This window comes from Aricia agestis, chromosome 19 (assembly GCF_905147365.1).
Source record: "Aricia agestis chromosome 19, ilAriAges1.1, whole genome shotgun sequence".
Lineage (NCBI taxonomy): Eukaryota > Metazoa > Arthropoda > Insecta > Lepidoptera > Lycaenidae > Aricia > Aricia agestis.
The window spans coordinates 469,835-484,713 of NC_056424.1; the positions used below are offsets into that span (position 1 = coordinate 469,835).

A 14,879-nucleotide genomic window follows, 5' to 3' on the forward strand; every position below is an offset into this window, starting at 1 on the left:
TTAATTTTCGTAATTAATTATACGCATCTTTCATCAATCTATAGAAGGGCTAAGTTTTAAATTGAACAGAGATGTGGATATATTATGTATAATTTAAATAAAACACTAAATGTAAAGCAAATCTACGTAGTACGTAATGTCCTAGGTAAAATAAAATAAAGGTTACCCTACTTAGAAAGAGAGGGTCTGACCACAGTGAGTGAGATAGCGATACATAAGTTATGCTTCAAGTAGGTATTCGAAGTGTGGTCTCCATTCTTTATCTGTACCTTCATGGGTAAAGTTAAAAATAGACGCCATCAAGACGCCATATTTAACTATAACCATAGAGCTCGACAAGGTTTTAAACGCATGTGGCGAAAAAAGGAACTAACGCTGTCATCATACAAAAACCGCAATTTTTGACAGTTCTCCTTTACCAGCAGCGCCCCCGCCCACGCGCATGTATAACCTTGTTGGATCAGCTGTCATCTGTCAATTTCTCCGAGAAAAGTTAAGGGTAAAGTTAAAGTTAAAGTTAAATTTACCTTAACTATAACTATAACTATAACTTTAACTTTACCCACGCCTCTGGTGCAACCCAGTCTTAGTAAAGACATCGTCTGAAGTCTGAACTCTGGTCTCTGACTGAGAAGAAGAAGAACTCTGACTAGTGACTTGACCATAGATAAAGTATTATCTATGATCTCAATGGAGAATGTTACTAGGTAAGTATGCCAAATTGCTTGAAATTTTGTCACAGTAAAGCCTGTATGTATACAAATACACTAGTTTTTGTTGCAGTCAAAAATACCTAGTAGTTTTGATTTTATAGGGATTCAAAGTTTCGAAAAATATCGATTCCCGCTAACAGTCCCGCGACCGCTTGTGACGTCATAGCACAATTCTGCCACGCGGGCCCCATACAATAAACGTGATTTTTTGCTCTATCTCAACAACGGCAAAAGGTAGGCACTTGAAATTTTCACCAAGGTCTTAATTATATGTGTACTTTAATAATTAATAATAATATTATAATAAAATAAAAAATTAAGGGGGAGGCCCCCTTAATTTTTTATTTTATTATAATATAATAAATATCATACAAAAATCACAATTTTTGGCCTATTTTGCTCTATAAACTATATTCTCTATTTTAGACGTCGTCTATTTTAGACGTGGGAGAGCCATGCTTCGGCACGAATGGGCCGGCTCGACCGGAGAAATACCACGTTCTCACAGAAAACCGGCGTGAAACAGCGCTTGCGCTGTGTTTCGCCGAGTGAGTGAGTTTACCGGAGGCCCAATCCCCTACCCTGTTCCCTTCCCTACCCTCCCCTATTCCCTTCCCATCCCATCCTTACCCTCCCCTATTACCCTGTTCCCTCTTAAAAGGCCGGCAACGCACCTGCAGCTCTTCTGATGCTGCGAGTGTCCATGGGCGACGGAAGTTGCTTTCCATCAGGTGACCCGTTTGCTCGTTTGCCCCCTTATTTCATAAAAAAATAACGGTATGTGTATTCATGAGCGAGTCCGATTAGTAAAAAAATACAAATAAACAATCGCCCAAGTGCGAGTCGGACTGGCGCACGAAGAGTTCCGTACCGCTACAGTGATTTTTGTATGGGAGCCCCCTTGAATGTTTATTTTATTTTAATATTATTATTAAATATTAAAGTACACATATAATAGTGTCATCTACGAATAATAAAAACTAAGGAATCGTAACTCCCATACTACCTATTACCGTTTTAAATTTGGTTCCTTTCGATCTGACATGTAACGTCAGCCTAGTACCGCTCAAGGTCACCTAAATATTGCAAATGTATTGAAATGTGTACCTAAGGTACACTTTTTTGACAAGTATTGTGGAACATGTTTTTTGACGGAGTTACTTTTCCTTAGTTTTTATTATTCGTAGAGTGTCATACATATAGTAGTTATTAAATATTAAAGTACTTACACGTATAATAGTGTAATAATATAGTAGTGTGAAGTCACACGGTAACCAGGCGACCGCGTCGTACGGTTACAACTACTTGTTTTGCTTATAAATCGGAAACTAATTGACGTATATCGAAGTAATTCTTTCACTAGTATTTTTTATTTTTGACAGAGAATATGGAATGCTAATAATCAAAATTAGGTAACATTCTCCATTAAGGACTTGACAGTATTATCTGTCCGTGTCAAACTAGCATATCGACCATAGAGAATAGAGCAGCATCTGATTGGCTCACAAATAGCCGCTTTAAGGTAAGACCGCACTAGGCGTAACTGAACTGCAGCGGAACTGCGCGACACGACGCGTCATTTTTGGGTATACCGCACTTGAACTGCAGCGGCGCTACAAAAATATATTCAGTATCTAGCCAACCTCTGCTCTGAGCAATCTGAGAAATTAGAAATCATTTGTAATGTTGAAAAATTTTTGGAGAAAAGTTTTGGCCATTTCATTTCCCGTCTACAATAAATGCAGATAATATATAAAACTGATGTTTTATTTTAATTATTCAAGAAAATATATTTTACAAATCTTTCTAGGCTTATTCTTATAATAATAATAATAATAATGTTTATTCGACAATATGACACAGCATTACACTACAATGATAAATTACACGTTACAATACAAAGAAAGGAAATTAAAAACATCACATACTTACGCAAAAGACACAAAATTATAAAAAAAGAGAAAATAAAAAAGAAGGAATAATACATTAGACACGGTGATAAGACAGTAGGTATGCATAACGTAAGGACGTAAACTATGGGGACATCCCCATAGTGCATAAGGGTCAGCCATACGAGTAGTGTATTGTTATGTCTATTGTAGAAAAGGATACCACTCAGGCTTATTACCGTGGTGTACACCACAGTGCCTGGTGTTATGTGGCTCCTAATATAATTCCTAATTTGTACATAAATAATATAATCTTATTATTTTTGTACAAATAAACTTACATAATATAACGAGCGCGATAAATAAAAGATATTAAATTACGAGTACGATGACGTCACATCCAAATCGGAAGTACCGCATCAGCGTTTTCGTCAGTACAAATCCTATTTTCATAAAATCATATTTTCAAATCGACTTTATTTATCAATCATAAGCTTTTTTTTCATGATAAGGGTGAAATACGGTTTCACCCTTATCATGAAAAAAAAGCTTATGATTGATAAAATAGGCCAAGTTCTACTAGAAATATGTATTTGTTCAATAAAATTGAATATAGGTCAAGTAGCTCGTCCATAGACATTTTAACTGATTATAGCGCTTCCAACCAGCTGACTGACTATGAAAATGAAGTTTGTCAAACCGCACTGCGCGGCAACGGAACTACACGTCGCGACAAGTCGCGACACTTTTGGTCAGTTGATCAACTTTGCCGCGCAGTTCAGTTGCAGTGCAGTTCAGTTGCCGCGTAGTGCGTGTTGTCTCATATAATTTCATACAAAGAATATTTTGACGCGTCGTGTCGCGCAGTTCCGCTGCAGTTCAGTTACGCCTAGTGCGGTCTTACCTTTAATTTAAATTGATTTAGGAATTTTATATTATAAAATTCGTGATCAATTATAATAATTATAATTGATCACGAAACACTCAGCAATCAAATTATTGTAGTAAATTATTGTATTTCTTTTATAATTTTTCTGTAAAGTGAAGATATAAATACGGCAACTTTGTCGATATTGTTTAAATTATGATCTATTAGTCATATCGTTTCATTTTTTACTGCGCATGTAAAGAGGCCCATTCACGGCAGGACTGCACGGCAGTGTTGCCGTTAATGGGCATTCTAAAATCTAAGCTCTCGCAGCGGCCAGTATTTAGTAACTTTCTAAATGCCTTATGCGCTTATTCCACTTATCCTAGCTAGGAAGTCCTAGCTAGGATCCTAAAAAATTTAGTCAAGTGGAATAACATTTAGAAAGCTAGGATCCTAGCTAGGATCCTAAATCGGAAAAAAATGTGGCTTCTAACTGACTAAATCAGTGTTGCCAGATGGTTTCAACCTTTTATCTGTAGTGGGAAGTGGGAACTGCTAAATCTGTATTAAAGTCAATTTATATTATGTTATAAGATCTGAAATCCATTTGTAGGTAATTTCTTAAGTCTGCTGGTTCCAAGTAGTTCAGAAAGTTCATAATTCATAATTTTTCGTGGAGCTAAAATTCTTTCAACCATCTTTTTCGCCTTTTATTTATTTTTATTTTCATTGAGCCAGCAGCTAAGCCTATGAGAAGACCATTTTTATGTTGCTTTGATAGAACTGGAGCCATTAAGAAGACGTCTGACCAAAATGACAACTGATTTAGTCACTTAATTCGGACAAGTGGAATAAAAAGCTTCTAATTAGTCTCATATGTAGGATCCTAGCTAGGACTTCCTAACTAGGATAAGTGGAATAAGCGCAAGGAGCCATCATCAAAAAGAAGAAGAAGAATGCGCAATGCGCAGCTGTTATAAACGTCAACGGTCAACAGTGATGCCAGATTGGGGGGAATCCCCCCAAATTTGGGGGTTTTTTTAGGTGATGGGGGGAAAATTGGGGGGAACAATTTTTTGGGGGGATTGTTGGAGGAAAAAATCTGGGAACAGACGGCGAAATCTAAGTACTATGGGCCCGTTTTTACCCTTTGGTTACGACTTACGGAACCATAAAAATGATCAAGCAGCTCGCGAAGATGCTGATTCTATAAACATTGGACGCTATTGCAGAAATAGTGTACATTCATCGTATCCATTTGTGAAATTCCCATTCATGATGAACAAAAATTTTCTTTTATAATTTGTGGGGGGATTTTTCTTGAAATCCCGAATTTTGGGGGGATTTCGGGGAACACTTGGGGAGAAACCGAGTTGGCCGTCTGGCAACACTGACGGTCAAATGAATTACGAAAGTCGAAAATCGAAATTAACCAAGTTCAGGAATAAATACGGTTTTATAGCGACGCGCACTTAATAAGGAAAAGTTTTGCAAAATCATTTAGCTCTAAGCAAATGATTCATGAAGATATTATTATCTACGCAGATATAATCCTATAAATACACAACCTACAGTTATAGTAATGCACCGCGAGGCACCGCGCCTTCATTTTCCGATTATGAACTGTTAAAAATTGTTTCCCTACAATATATAAACCAGATATCAAAGAACTCTCTTACGTTGGATCATATTGTTATGCCACAGGTCAAATATTTCGGTCGTTTTATGTAATAAATGTAATCATCGCACCTTATCAATATTCTACGAACGTTATGATAACGCAGTGATAAGACTCAACTTTGTCATTTTCGAATTACATTTCGATATGACTGTGTAAATAGTATTCTCTGTTTGAAATATTCAATTTTTATTTTAAATTTATTTTTTTAAATTTTGTGTCTAACTTCTTTGTGTTTGTGAATATTGTGGAAAATGCGTGAAATTGTGCACGTTCAAGCCGGCCAGTGCGGCAACCAGATTGGTTCTAAGGCAAGTTTTATATTCTTTAATGTTTACACTTTACTCTTACAGTTTATAGAAAAAGGATAATATTTGCGTTATTAGCATAAAATGAAAAGGTAGATGCATAGCCAAAACCAGTTAATCCTTATTTAGAGGATATATCATCCAAATTCTTGGATAAGATAAGATTAATATCATTGACTCAATGTAATAAAACACAATTTTGGTTGAAAAATCAGTAATAATGGAATGCCCTGTGATCTTCTATTAAGTACTTACAGATCTTCTTGCATAAGAAGATCCGTACACTACTTAGATTATAAGACTACATGTAACATAATAATATTATACATGTACAAACTGGCAAAAAAGTGTGTAAATTAAAGTGGAACTAAACATTTTCCATACAAAATTCATTTTTCATTTTTGTCAGCTCTTTATGACCAACTTGTTTCTAAAATAAAATTTTTACGTATTGCAGTTTTGGGAGATAATATCTGATGAGCATGGCATTGACACGACGGGGATGTACCGGGGTGAGAACCCGCTGCAGAAGGAGCGCCTCAACGTCTACTACAACGAGGCCTCCTCAGGTAAACACCAAAGGAGACTGGGCACATTTGTATGGGAAGTGGTCCGTGAACCAATACACATACCGTCAGGCCTGTCCCACTCGCGCCTTTAGGTATCGAACTGTAAGTACCCCTTTAAAGGGGCAGATCACAAGGGACTCACAAGCGAGCGGTGTTGCGTGCGCAAGATTTTTTCGTCGCATATATCTACGTACTGATTTAACCGCTGTGACGGAATCATTATTAATCTGATAAATATGAACAATTGAAAAAAGTCAAAGAAATATTTCAATAAAGTAATTTAAGACTTTAAAATACAAAAATAGATAAAAAATACACAAACATAGCAAATAAACCAATTTGTTACAAACAAACCGCATACTACACATAAATAAACACAAGTTACTATGTTTAAGTTGTAAAAAATTCCTGACCAGCTCCTACAGACCTACACTATAATCGAATATAAAACTATTATAAAATATATGTTAGGTTACTAAAATTTGATTATTACTATAAAAAAGTTTGCTATTAGTAGCTATAGTAATTAAAAGAAGATTATTTTATTTTCTAAAAGGTGACAATCTTGATTTCGTCAGAAAGTTAACGTTGAACGTTAAGAAAAAATTTAACGTTGTTAGTGGCGGCCGAAAAGGAAGATAGCATGCTCGGTCAGGCCGAAGCCCACTGACGTCATTTCAGACGTTGTATATATCTTGCCGTTCTACGAAACTTCGATAGCGCGATGCAGGAATGTTAGGCGAATTGTGGGTACCGCCACATCACTCCCCCCCGAAGACCTGTGGTATTCTTCGATGCGCTTGTGTTATCAGATGTGGGCCGAAGCTACGCGTGCAATGACCAGGAGAGGGACCCCGTGCTCTGCTTGCTGACCGGTCGTTGTAGCCTATGGCTGCCCCGTTCAAGCCAGACGCGGGTTCGACCGGCGCGGACCTCCAACGCGGCTTATGGTCGAGGCGACCCGGTTATGCTTGATGTCTGCTGACGTGGTGCGGAGGGGCGGGGAGTGTTGACGATGATTGATGTCCAGAAGGATGCGTGTTCTTGTCGGTGGTCACCAATTTATCGTTGTTAGTGGCGGCCGAAAAGGAAGATCTTCCGACCGAGCGAGATAGCATGCTCGGTCAGGCCGAAGCCCACTGACGTCATTTCAGACGTTGTATATATCTTGCCGTTCTACGAAACTTCGATAGCGCGATGCAGGAATGTTAGGCGAATTGTGGGTACCGCCACAGGTACCTCTTACGCGATAGAAAAAGAGCGCACATGTAGGCAAATATAATTGTAGGCACCTAGCACTGCGCGGTTGGAATTTGAACTTTATAGTATCGCAGCAAGAGTTGTTATTTTTTTAAACGGGTTTCACGAGTTGGACTTCTGTTGGTACTACTAATATATATTCTGTGATACCGTTGAGGTATTGTTGTAGGGATACCTAAACTATATCCTTGTGTACACCAACATTCAGAATTTTGTATTCTGAAAAAATATATTTTAATGATAATGATAACAAAAAAAAACTATTCAGGTGGCAAACGAATTTTTTGCAGAAAGCATGTTACTGAACAAACAATAGCAAAAACATTTTGTATTATGAAAAAAATATTTTTTGTTCTTACTTTAGTATTAAAAACCTAAAAATCTGTATAATTATAGACATTTGAGATAGCAAGTGACTTGCAGAGAAAATAATAAGACTTATAACACAGTCAAAAATACTCAACTAAAACGTTTTTCAAACAAAAAGTAGCAAAATAATGGTAATCTAAAGTATTTTTTTTTCTCAAAACTGCCGGGTTAGATTTTGATGCCCCTTTGCAAAAGGATGTAGTTGAGGTATCCCTACAACAATACATATACGTGGGAGAGCCATGCTTCGGCACGAATGGGCCGGCTCGACCGGAGAAATACCACGTTCTCACAGAAAACCGGTGTGAAACAGCGCTTGCGCTGTGTTTCGCCGAGTGAGTGAGTTTACCGGAGGCCCAATCCCCTACCCTATTCCCTTCCCTACCCTCCCCTATTCCCTTCCCTTCCCTACCCTCCCCTATTACCATATTCCCTCTCAAAAGGCCGGCAACGCACCTGCAGCTCTTCTGATGCTGCGAGTGTCCATGGGCGACGGAAGTTGCTTTCCATCAGGTGACCCGTTTGCTAGTTTGCCCCCTTATTTTTATAAAAAAAAAAAAAAAACATCAACCGTCAACGGTATGTGTATTGGTTCACGGACCACTTTTGCTCAGTCTCTTTTTCAGCGTATTTCCTATTAAACCGCCGACAAATCACTAGCAATTTGTCCGATGAGGGAATCTGTTTGCACATTTTCTCCTAGTTTAACAAAAACATGACATTCAGTAGGTAGAGTAAAAACACTTCATACAATACTTTGAAAATAGAAATCGAGAGAATTCCATAAACCATTCCATACAGCTCGGTTTGTCATTTAAGATTTGACACTAGACTGCATTTAACGAGTTACAGAGTTTTCCGTTACTTAAGTAACATTTTGATCGTTTCAGGCAGGTACGTGCCGCGCGCCGTGCTGGTAGACCTGGAGCCCGGCACCATGGACTCCGTGAGGGCGGGGCCCTACGGCCAGCTGTTCAGACCTGACAACTTCGTCTTCGGACAGAGCGGAGCCGGTGAGTCACCACAAACTCCTCTATCTTAGCCCAAAAACTGTGGGTATTCGGTATTCCTTTCATTTCTCTGATTTCTCAAAGGTATTTAACAATCATTAGGTTGCGTTTCTACTGAAATTGCGTAACAAGGAATGTGTCTTTGAGAAATAATAGTCTCTCAATTGGCCTGACCTTACAAAGGCAGCCATTTTAAGAGATCCAAAACACGTGCCAAGCAATGCAGCTCCGGTGTATCTGCAGTCTTAGGCTCCAGAAATTAATAATAATATCTATGGACGCTTCACACCACGTCAGTCTGGCCCCGTGGTAAGGACCTGAAGGATTTGTGTTACAGGTACCAGACAACGGAAATATACTTAATACTTTTATACTATACATATATTTAAGATTTTTATTATATGATACACATATTTAATACACATCCATGACCCAGGAACTTTGAAAACATTTAGTCCCGTCGGCGGGATTCGAACCCGTGACCCCCGGCTTGAGCACCCACAGAGGTTGTCAATTAATTAAACTCATTCCACTTCCAGGTAACAACTGGGCAAAAGGCCATTACACTGAAGGTGCGGAGTTGGTGGACGCTGTGCTGGACGTCATCAGGAAAGAATCCGAAGGGTGTGACTGTCTACAAGGTACGTATGGTCGGGCACTCCCCAGCAGCTACTTAGGCAGATCCCAAATTGGTGGTTAAATTTGCCATTACGGTCAATATCTGTAGCTGTGTTGAGCAACGAGCATTAATGTTTTATACAAATTTGTAGGTTTTCAACTGACACACTCGTTGGGCGGTGGCACTGGATCAGGCATGGGCACGTTGCTGCTCAGCAAGATCCGCGAGGAGTTCCCCGACAGAATCATGACCACATTCAGCGTCGTGCCTTCGCCTAAGGTTGGATGCCTTTAAGCATTTTTCATTTCATCCCAATGCCAGATTTTTAATAATTTTAACGAGTATCATCAGTTATCATGTAATCATCTCTCTCGAAAACTCGAAACACCAGTCGTCGTCCAAAAGTTCCGGACAATTCCACTTGTGCTGAACTGTTCCTATTGTCATGTAAACCTGAACTTCAACTCTCTCTCTAGGTGAGCGAAGTAGTCCTGGAGCCGTACAACGCGACGCTCTCTATGCACCAGCTGGTGGAGAACACGGACATGACGTTCTGCATCGACAATGAGGCTCTCTACAACATCTGCTTCAGAACTCTCCGCCTCAGCAGCCCCGGATATAGTGACTTGAACCATTTGATCTCGGTAAGACACATTATTTGATTAAGGCTGGTATAAATAGTCAGTACTCAAGATGCATTTCGGTCTCAAGACACGGTTCAGGCTCTGTGATTGGTTGGCTGTCAAAATTTGGACCAATCACAGAGCCGAACCGCGTCTTGAGACCGGGTCGCATCTTAAGTACGTACTGACTATTTATACCGGCCTAAGTGGTTGATGTTGATCACTTGTTAAATGGACTTGCCGCCTTTTATTTTAAAGAAATGAACACTAGTAGAGCTTGTCTAATTTGAAATGACGCGCCCCTCCACTTCACTAGGATATAAATGAAAAATTTTGTACTGTGAATACGAGGGAGGGGCGCGCCATTTTAAGTTAGACAAGCCCTAGCACAAAATGTTCTTTCGTTTTCCTTGCAAAGTATTTTTTACCATAATATTGTTTTGTCTACTGTCTGATACATCTTTCAGGAAAATAATTCTTGAAGATTTCTCTCTTCTGATAATAACAAATAACACGTTACAGATGACGATGTCAGGTGTAACGACGTGTCTTCGGTTCCCGGGTCAGCTGAACGCCGATCTGCGCAAGCTAGCCGTCAACATGGTTCCTTTCCCCAGACTCCACTTCTTTATGCCTGGTAAGTGGGACAATGCTTTCTTCGGCTGTATATATGTTCCCACAAGAAGCGTCGCTCCACAATTTTGAAATTGACATCTAATTTAATTCTTCCAGGTTTCGCGCCTCTAACAGCTAAAAACTCATTCAATTACCGTCCGCAAACTGTCCCGGAATTAATGAGCCAGGTCGGTATATTTTTCCATCTACCTACTTCTACCATTAACACTTTTCTTATCGTTATTATGGTTACCCAGTCCCAAACACTTGTTTAAACCTTTTCCAAGTTGCTTTCAGTTTATGCATTTCAACTTCGGTGGCGTCAAGCCGAGCAACCGAATATAGATAAGCAACAATAGAGGGCAACCAAGTACTCCCTGCATCAGACCTAGCCACAAGGCAACCGAGTAGCAGTAAGCGCATCCGTGGTCTAGTGGTTAAGAGCGTGGCTCTCGACTCGGAGGTCGTGGGTTCGATTCCCGCGTTGGAAACATATTATTTCCAAGTTTGGTTAGGACAATGCAGGCTGATCACCTGATTGTCTGACAAGTAAGATGATCCATGCGTCGGATGGGCATGTAAAAAGTCGGTCCTGCGCCTGATCTCTCGCCAGTCGTGTCGGTCTTCCGATTTTCCATATGACACCACTGGTGGTGGTGTCAAGTGGAGGGATAGTGGCTACCGTCTAACATAATACCTGTTCCAGATGTTTAACCCTGGCAACATGATGACGGCGTGCGACCCGCGCCACGGCCGCTACCTCACCGTGGCCACCATGTTCCGCGGCCGCATGTCCATGCGCGAAGTTGACGACCAAGTCCTCGCCATACAGAACAAGAATTCCAGGTAAATGATATGCCAACACTTACACCTTTTTCCACCATACCATACCATCAACAAAACACTTCCATTCAAGTAAGACTTGCATGCGAGGCTAGAATAATATTATTTAAAAAAACTTAAGAGGTGTCAAGGGAGACCCAGATGGACCGAAGTTGCTTTCTATGAAAGAGAGAGAGACAGACAGACAAACACGCGCACGCCTCACGGCTTACAACTATAGCAAAAAGTGTCGTTACAACTTTTGGTCTTAATTTTTTCCGTCTAGCCCACTTTCGCAACGTGCGATAAGGAACTTCGTACCAAAATTCCAGGCGTTATCAAATAATAATAATCAGAAAACCATGGGCATCAACCATCCCTAGGATGTTCCTTTCATTCGCAACCATGTTTGAATAAGTTTGAACTTTAATTCCCTTTAAATATTCTTAAAGACGTCATCTTTTTTGGGCTGGTGAGCCTGGTGACATCCAAACCGTAAGATCCATAGAATTCCTAAGCAGCACATTAAAGAAGCATATTGTTTCCAGCTACTTCGTAGAATGGATCCCCAATAATCTGAAGGTGTCGGTGTGCGACATTCCGCCGCGCGGGCTCAAGATGTCCGCGACCTTCATAGGCAACACCACCGCCATCCAGGAGGTCTTCAAGCGCATCTCCGAACAGTTCACCGCCATGTTCAGGAGAAAGGTGAGTGTTGGACTTTATAGGCCAGGGATGAACCTTTTCGTATTAATGTGCCCTTTTTCTGAAGAAATCTTCAGTCAGTCATAAACATGCCATTCAATATTTTTTGTGATCCAATAGCTTTGTCCACACTGTGCCTTTTTCTGTTCGTCAAAGGCATGCGTTATAGCGCAGTCAACAGCGAACGTGAGGCATGCCCGCGACGCATGCCCTCTGACCGTATCCAAAACTTCAAAAATGACAATATTGGCGTTGTGTTCCTTGACGCATTCAATTATTGAATGCGCCAATAAGAAAGTTGATGACGAAAATTGAAGATGAAAGTGCACATAGCTTATGCGTATTTCAGCCTAATTTGGTGCCCATTTTGGTGCCCATTATGCAGAGGAGGATCTGTAACCTTTATCATTAGTTAAAATAATTTCGATACTAGTTTTGGGACCAGGGCCCGTACCATGAAACTGCTTTGAGACTCAAACAATCAAACGAGAATGCTGGGTCCTGCTCTAACAACGTCGTTTCACGTTTGTTAGAGTAGGACGCGGCATTCTCGTTCGATTGTTTGAGTCTCAAAACGGTTTCGTGGTACGAGCCCTGTGACATGCTCTAAATATTATGTCGCGTGCGACTGGTGGTATGTATGCTGCGTATGCTGTTGGTTCGCCATCCTGTTCTAGGCGTGTCAGTCCAATGATGGAGGAGGCCATTTGTCTATTCCATTGCTCCTCGTCTTTTGCTCGCAATTCGCATAGCAATACATTGCTATTTAGATATATAGCGTTAGCGAGAAAAAAATAGCAATAGTCAGTCGAAGTGCAGTCGGTGTATTCCCACGACATTCCGGGTCGTTGGAATACACCGACTGCATTACGTATCCCATGTACTGACCTCTATTACTTTTTATATTCAGGCTTTCCTCCACTGGTACACGGGCGAGGGCATGGACGAGATGGAGTTCACGGAGGCTGCCAGTAACATGAGCGACCTGATCTCCGAGTACCAGCAGTATCAGGTTCAAACCACGTTCTCTTCTCTTAGTGTCTAAACACACCATGCCGAAGTTCGGCATGATTACACCAGCAATGTATTTGAAATTACCGATGACACACCATGCCGAAATTACGTCGCGTTATGCTGATGCTGATGATGCTGACGTAATCATGCCGAATTTCGGCTGCATATTTTCAGCATGGTGTGTTTAGACACACTAGTCACTACCACTAGCATGTGAATATGATTCTAATATTGTGCGGTAAATATATTTTCAGATTTCCTCATAATTTGTTTCTTCGTAAGGCTGCCTTCACACTAGCGTTTGTCCAGCGTAGGTGTTCGATAAACGTATGCGCAGCGCATACGCGACGCAGACGCCGAGACAACGCGGCGCATGCGTCGCGTTGTCGTAACGCTTCCTCTGCAGAATTAATTAAACGCTGCGCTAGCGCGGCGCAGACGTTACACAATTTGTTCAGGTACAATCAGTACGCAGTGCTAGCGCAACGTTCTGATTGTTCCAGTAGAGAAGCGGCGACAGCGAGACGCGCGCGTTGTCGTGCGCTGCGCAAACGTTCATCGAACGCCTACGCTGGACAAACGCTAGTGTGAAGGCAGCCTAATAGATAATAAACTTGAGATTTTAAAAGTCTCCTTAGAATAAGCCACCGCCTTAGATTGATAGGTGGGTAGAAATCAAAGGTCTTTCCACTACCAACCTAGCTCAAAGGTTCCGATGACTGGAGGAGTGCCACCGATAGTTGCCCTGAACTAATAATGTTATTTTTCAGGAGGCGAGCGCTGACGATGAGGAAGTAGAGTTCGATGAGGAGGAGGAGGACCAACACTACGTCCAGGAGGAGCCGCAGTACTCCAACACTTCCGCGATCCTGGAGTAGTGACACACTCTTTGTTTTCATACAAACACCATCAGTTTGAATGTATGCGTGCTCGCCTATATGCACACACACCTCCGCCTCCTTCGTTAGCCGATAAGTGTGTGCGTGTCCATAAGCGAACAGCGCACAAACACTTAACTGATCCCAGTTTGTATAAAGATGTTCTGTACTATTATGTTAAGATGTTTTATAATGCTTTGCTGAGCCATGGAGCGAATTTTATATTGTTTATATTTTAAAGTTGTTTTCTATGTAACGCCGCCGTGTGATGAAAAAGTGAGATGCAACACAACCCATTGCAGTGACGTGACAATTTGACGTGTGAAATAGTCGTCTGTCGAATCATTTTTTCGCAATTTCAGGGTACTAAAGGGGTAAATGGTTGAAGAGCTTGTCTATGGTTGTTTGAGAATTGGTGAAATTTTATTTGCCACCAGGTGCCGCGATATATAGCCTTAACCCTTAGGGTCTATCTTGTCGAACTGCTATCGTATGTTATGATATAGCTGTAATATGTAACGACTCAATCATGTGTCTCGATAATATGTCTACTCGACCTGACGGCTACATCGCGGCAACTGGTGGCAAATAGAATTTCAACATCCCACATTGTTCCCCGCCTCAATGATCATTATAAAAAACAATTATTTGATATTTTAACCATGGCTCTAGTCTTGTTGTGTTGTGTTTTTGTATGCTTACTTATAGAGTTAATTTTTAATAAAAATATTTTATGATTGATGTGGTTTTATATAAATTGTTTGTCTAATCTAAGGTGATCTAAATGAAACATGACATCTAAGTACAAAATTTTATTGCTTACAATAAATATTGCTATTATTTAAATGTAAAACTAAAATTCCATAATAATACTATGATAAAATACACAAATAATAATTTAATGACTTATGAGAATAATACTTAGAGATTTACGCA

At 40.4% G+C, this 14,879-nt stretch overlaps 1 protein-coding gene across 2 annotated transcripts in view; it reads left to right on the top strand.

The window, feature by feature from the left end:
• The window catches only part of LOC121736560 (tubulin beta chain-like), a 229,299-nt gene extending 214,655 nt beyond the window's left edge, over positions 1 to 14,644 (top strand). The window contains exons 1-12 of one of the 2 annotated variants that reach the window (XM_042127841.1): positions 4,874 to 5,462; positions 5,917 to 6,028; positions 8,548 to 8,670; positions 9,207 to 9,308; positions 9,438 to 9,565; positions 9,763 to 9,930; positions 10,432 to 10,546; positions 10,642 to 10,712; positions 11,231 to 11,370; positions 11,895 to 12,054; positions 12,962 to 13,063; positions 13,836 to 14,644. In XM_042127841.1, the coding sequence (XP_041983775.1) occupies positions 5,406 to 5,462; positions 5,917 to 6,028; positions 8,548 to 8,670; positions 9,207 to 9,308; positions 9,438 to 9,565; positions 9,763 to 9,930; positions 10,432 to 10,546; positions 10,642 to 10,712; positions 11,231 to 11,370; positions 11,895 to 12,054; positions 12,962 to 13,063; positions 13,836 to 13,943 (1,386 nt within the window). In that variant the 5' untranslated portion in view covers positions 4,874 to 5,405 and the 3' untranslated portion in view covers positions 13,944 to 14,644. Of the gene's footprint in view, positions 1 to 4,873; positions 5,463 to 5,916; positions 6,029 to 8,547; positions 8,671 to 9,206; positions 9,309 to 9,437; positions 9,566 to 9,762; positions 9,931 to 10,431; positions 10,547 to 10,641; positions 10,713 to 11,230; positions 11,371 to 11,894; positions 12,055 to 12,961; positions 13,064 to 13,835 lie in introns of those variants that run through there. The other variant, XM_042127840.1, reaches the window with a different exon arrangement.
• Positions 14,645 to 14,879: the final 235 nt, after the last annotated feature.